The 6,000-nt window shown below is 36.7% G+C and overlaps 1 protein-coding gene across 1 annotated transcript in view; it reads right to left on the bottom strand.

The window, feature by feature from the left end:
* Nucleotides 1-6,000, bottom strand: part of CD2AP (CD2-associated protein) — a gene marked incomplete at its 3' end in the record, with an annotated part of 51,267 nt that overhangs the window by 9,348 nt on the left and 35,919 nt on the right. The window contains exons 7-8 of the mRNA XM_010017205.1: nt 5,304-5,409; nt 1,356-1,447 (exon numbers count right to left, since the gene is read on the bottom strand). Of these exons, the coding sequence (XP_010015507.1) occupies nt 1,356-1,447; nt 5,304-5,409 (198 nt within the window). The remainder of the gene's footprint in view (nt 1-1,355; nt 1,448-5,303; nt 5,410-6,000) is intronic.

Below are 6,000 nucleotides of genomic sequence, written 5' to 3'. Positions count from 1 at the left end.
AGAAGGAAGCAGCAGGAAAAAGACCTGAATAGGTGGTAAGTGCTGAAAGTAAGAATTTGGTAAAGTTTTCTTCCACTTCTCCCTCTGTCACCCTTTCGATTAAGTACTAGAGTCCAACCTCTGAGCAGCCAGCAGCCATGAATGGGATAAGGCATCTATTGCTAAATTTCATTTAGCCAGTGCTGAGGGTATGCTAGGAAGTCAGAGACAACTCCATGGCAATGATTATATACAGCACAACAGGAAATAAATGGCCAATAGGGACAGGCTTTACAAACATGTACATGCTAAAAGAAAAATACTTCAATGTGTGGCAAGATCAAAACCCCAGACTGGGGCAGCCACCTCAAAGTTACATTAATATACTCAGACTTCAGAAGATGGTTTTAGAGGATAACTATGCTTTGCTCCCATTTGGACCAGCATATGCTTTGGATAAATTTAGGGGCAAATTTGAGAAGGACAGAGAGGCAAGAGTTTCAGTGAAGATGGAGCAAGGGCTGTCATGTTTTAAAAAGTGCTTTCCATAAATACTTTTCTCCACTGTAATTACAGTCAGTAATACTGATGATATCAACTTTCTTGTTAAGAAAAGTAGTCAGCTTTTCCATAAACTTAAAATCCTCCTAAAGAAAAAAAGTATTGCTTTTCTTCTGTAACTGTGTGAAAGCTGAAAACAGTAAAAGGAACTTTCCACTTTTTTTTTAGCCAAGTCATTATTCCTTAACACAGCAGCATATAAACTAACAAAAGACTGCAGAGTACTGGAGGGAAATCAAGTATGGATAAGTTCTTTTGCTGTTTAAAACCATCTCTGCAACAAGATGCCCTTTTGGAAAGGAGTTTTGAATGTTCAGCACAAATAAGAACATTCAATTAAATAACCTGGACTTCATTCTCCTACTGAAAATACTTGCACATTTTTTTTCATAATACCTAAACCAAAATCTAAGTACAGATCCAAATTTCTCACCTTTTGACACATCATACTTTCCAGCCACCACCTCTAGGTCAGCTTGTTGCATCACCAGAGAAAAAGTACAAGTTCTGAAGGTAAAAGGGCTTTTTGCAAAGCTTTTCCAACTTCCCCTCTGAAAAGATATTTGGTACTGGGTGTACACTGATCTGACTGGCCTTTGAGGAATCTAAGATGATTTCCCAATCCAGAATGATCTTTAAGGACATCTGTATCTCCACCAAGTACAGAAGCAAAGAGTTGACTCTCACATGAGACAAATCAGTCTACAGGAATATCTACTTCAACAGACCTTCCTGTTTTCACATTTTACACATTAACTACCTGTGCAAAACCCACAAAAGCTACATAAATGGTTAAAGCAGACTGAACATCCTACCTTACTGATTATTTGAATGATCTCGCCTTCTTTAAAGCTGAGTTCATCATTTGAGCCTTCATAGGAAAATATTGTCCTGCAATATTCCTTGGCTGAAACAAAGCAGCACAATTAACCACATTTACTTACCATGGGTAGTAATATACATAATACTAGCTCGCTTACGGTGTCTGAACAGAGAGCTCAGAAATTAACACTATAATCATAGTTCCCTTCTAGACCAGCCATCTGGGACTGCTTTACATGTTCACTATGTTATCCACATCACAAGAAAAATAAGATTATTATATTTACAGAGCAATAGAGATAAATCTTTGTCAAGTCAGGACTTTAAGCTCTAAAAGATTTTTTTCTATAACAGCAACTTAATTCAAGTACTCTGACTTCAGAGGGAGAAGAGCCTCCTCAGTTAAATTATAACAGCCTTTCTAACCCTCTCCATAACACATATTCAGGTTTGAGCTACTTTAGACAAAAATTATTTCAAGCTCTTAATTGAGAGTTTATATGATATTTTTTTCAAAATTGATCTAAATTTCAAATTTGCAATCCTAATTAAATACATTCAAACATTTCAAGGTCACATTCTTTATTAACATGTATAATTACAGAAACTTCAAATACCCAGCTGAAATTCTGCAGTAGGCCCAAGTAACTGAAGCAAAGGAATTCCTTGGCTAAGCACCTGAAACCAGAGCTCATCTGAGTGATCAACTCAGACAACAACAGCCTCTTCTGCAAAAGTAGACAGAATAATTCCTTTCTTTCCATTTGGTATAGTTCAATAACTAATCCATTTAGAATAGTGATAAGGTTTTCAGGTGAAAAAGCAGGATTCATTTTACTTTCCCACGCTAGAATAAAAACAACGTGAAAGAGGCCAAAACACATTCATATAGAAGACTTGATTGCAAAGCAATTTTTGTACCCTTTTTAACCCCAGCACATTTAAAATAATTCAGCATATAAAAAGACTAGATTTCTGTATCGGACAGATTGAGGAAGAGGAAGCAAGCAAATGACTTTACTGTGCTGCCATAACCTAAACAGGTATTAGGCACTGACAACACGCACAGGTGAGCAGCTGGACCAACCCCCAGTTAGAGAGAAGCACACCACCAAGTAAGCCATCATCATGATCCTCTGCAAGTCTTAATGACTGCCTGTTGCTGGGTAGTAAGAAAAGAAATGAGTTGCAGTTGAACCTTTTTGTTGTTGTTGTATTTGTTTACTCAAGACACAAACCTTTAGTTAAAAAATGCACAAATTTGGTTAATTAAAAATCTACCTTGGTCAGCAACAACCGCTATGTTAAAATGTAAAAGTATGCCAAGATTAAGAAATAGATATAGCTATATAGATAGACATAGATATGTAACCACCTGAGTAATCCCAAGTACAAGAACTTGCATTATTTTACAGCCTTATCTAGTGATCAGAAATACTCAACTGTAGATTGACTATATTGTGGTTTATGAAGAATTACAAAACCATAGGAAGAACCGTGTCAGAGATGAATGTTTAAATCTAGGTCTAAAAGTAAAACCACACTGAAATAAGATTCAACAAATATCTATCAAATTTGGGGATTTTATTCATTAGTAATGAGTAAGTATATTACAAGTGTGATACATTTCTATACCTCCTGATTCTACGAAGATACTGGAGATTTGGCCTGTACAGAAGAACTACACAATCCTCCTTTTCTCCTCTCTTCCTCCATGCACTTCTCCGCTCCTCACATACACCAAGCCCCACAAGACAGAAACAGTGCCAGAAAGGGGACCTTTTGCTCTGCTCCAGCTGCCCAGAAGGCCAGGGACAGGGAGCCCTGCACCCTGCAGACCCCCAGGCTCCCCACGCATGCCAGGCTGTGAGCTCCAGCAGTCAGCGCCAGCTGAGAAACCCAGCCATGTACATTAAGACTATGCACAACTTGCCACTTCAGCACCTTATTTTACAAGTCTGAAATTCTGCCAGGAGTTAAAGATGAAGAAAATAGCCTGGTTTAGACTTTCAAGCATTTAAACCTAAAATGGTATTTACAAAACAGTAAATCTGAACTTCAGTAAATATTTTTAAAAAAAGGTAGTTTGAAATTGAATCTTTTCCAAGACTCAGTACTACCAATACAGTAGCAGCAATCACAAATGTTATTTTCTAACATAATAAGGGGAAAGAGGGGTCAAATGGTGATTATTTTATTTTTTAAACAAAATATTTTTACATACTTCCTCCAGAGGCCAAAATAAGCTTCACAGAAATAGCAGAGCCACACCACAAAATAAGCCACACTTAGTCTAAACACTTTGGAGATCTCTGTTTATTTGCTAACGTGCTGAACACAGTTTATTTTAAACTCGCTCTCTCAAAACTGAGGATTATATACATAAACTATAGTATAGTCTAAATTGAAATAAAAACATCAAGGAAAAAAACCCAAGCTTTCTTCAAAAGGTTGTAAGGTATTCTTAAATGGTGTCTATCTACTGACGTTCTCCTACAGCATCTATTACTATCGTATGTAAGTTCCTCTCTGATGTATTCTTTCTCTGGGGACCAGACACTCAGTATAGCTACTGGATTAGTCCATTTCCTGTGTTTTCAGCTAAATACTGAATGATCAGTGTTCAGTACTAAATGTTCAGATTTGTTAAGGAGAGTTATGTTAATTTTTATGCAAAGTTTCAGACAAGTCAAATATCCCAGTGCTCAGGGCTGCACATTGTCTTGTTGGAACTTACAGCAATAGCACTGGAATGGTTTAAAAGCAAGATCCCAAGATTATCCCAAATTTGATGTTTAGGGAAGACTTCAAAGTTGCAAGTTAGCAGAAACTTCCATCAAATCATTTGTATCATACACAAACTTTTAATATATGCTTTGTAATGGCAAAACATAAATATTACCTGCTCTCAACCCATTACATCAAACAGTTCTTGACAGTAATCATCTGTCTGGAAACATGGTCACACTATTTATAGCTATCCAATTCAGCAAAGCCAGAATATGACTAGAACAGCATGGATACCCTATACACTGCTAAAGCTACAGATAACCAGGGCTCTGACAAATGAACCTGCCATTTCAAGTGCCCTGTTGCATTATATTACACAACTCCTGAACACAACTAAAGTCAATTGTTTCTTGAAGTTTTCTTATTTCTGCAAATTATGCATTCCATCTAGACAACCCATTTATATCAAAATAAGGTATTTCCACATAAAACAAAAATATAAAAGCAAAATGAGCTGTCTACACATCGTATAATTGAGGTTAATTTTTTATATGGCATTGGCACTCCCACAAGATGTTTTGGGTTGGCTTAAAAATATCTCTTTATTTAAAACTATGCAGTTTGGTAGTTAAATGAAGTCAAATTCTTGGAGAAAATGAAAAAAGTTTTTATAAACAGAAACACAATGGAACTGAATTATCTAGGGAACAGACTTCAACAAAACATCAACACCAACTTTCTGATGCAAGCAGCTTCACAGTTTGACAGTTATGAGAGCACACTAGCAACTCCACAGTAAATCCTAAGCCTAGAAAGTAACTTCTATAATCTAATGGCAGAAACTGAGTTAAGGGACTATTCCATAGCAATAGATTTTCAGCATCCCATCTGAACACTAAAAGCTAGGCAACAGTAAGTCTGCGCAGATCAAGATAGCAAATTAATGCAAAGGGACTGCTGTAATAAAACTTCATACCCTAGCTTTATTTTGTTCTGGGAGACAACCCTACAAATATTTTGATTCATTTTCCACAGAAATGCAAGTAAGCATTCCTTTAGACTCTTCTGCATTTGCAGAACTCCTGAAAGGTATAGAACATTATGGTTTTCAGTATACTAGACTTTCATGCAAGACTAACACAAAAAATTTGACAACCAAACATTTCTCTAGAGAGGACTACCAAGTAATAGATGTAAATTTCCAGCCTTACCAGGTTTACTTTCAGCTTCTGCTTTTATCACTTCTGACGAGTTTTCAGTTTTTGTTGTACTGGGAAAATGGATTAGCTTTGTTCCAGGGGGATGGTTAGGTAATGGCTGTATAAACAAAAGAGAACTTTGTTAGCAAAATTCTTTATGAGGGTTTGTTCCCCCCCTCCCTTTTTTTTTTTCGTTAGGCTACAGAACATACTCAGGTTTTCATTAGCTGACATGATGCAAATGACCATCTGCAAGAGATTCAATGAGCTTTCCCATGAAGTAGTTCACTTACCTTAGCTACTTCATTACAGTTATAGTGATTAGAATTGTGTCTACTGATTAAAGATAAAAGCACAGCTTTTAAACTGGAAGCCAATCTCAGGACATTGCCAAATATACTTTTGCAATTGAATTTCAGCAGTTCCAAGTGTTACTCTTCCATTAGCTTGAAAATTGCCTCCTCTGGCACAGAACAGAGGCACTTATTTACCAGCTCTACTGAAAGTAACTCACTGACCACGCTTACTGTGGAATAAAGCAGTAATATTCCGTAGCCATTCACCACCTCAGATGAAGAGGCAAACAGTTTTTAACTATTCAGACAAAAGTAAAATCTCATGGAAACCCATCCAAGCTTCCCTTCACTCTTTGCAATTCATACAGAACAGGTGTCACTAGAAATTTCTCCTGAATCAAAGTAACAGACAC

Source organism: Nestor notabilis, unplaced genomic scaffold (genome assembly GCF_000696875.1).
Source record: "Nestor notabilis isolate BGI_N333 unplaced genomic scaffold, ASM69687v1 scaffold7766, whole genome shotgun sequence".
Taxonomy (NCBI): Eukaryota; Metazoa; Chordata; class Aves; order Psittaciformes; family Psittacidae; genus Nestor; species Nestor notabilis.
The sequence above is the reverse complement of the archived record's forward strand: the minus strand, read 5'-3'. Positions and strand labels throughout refer to the sequence as shown.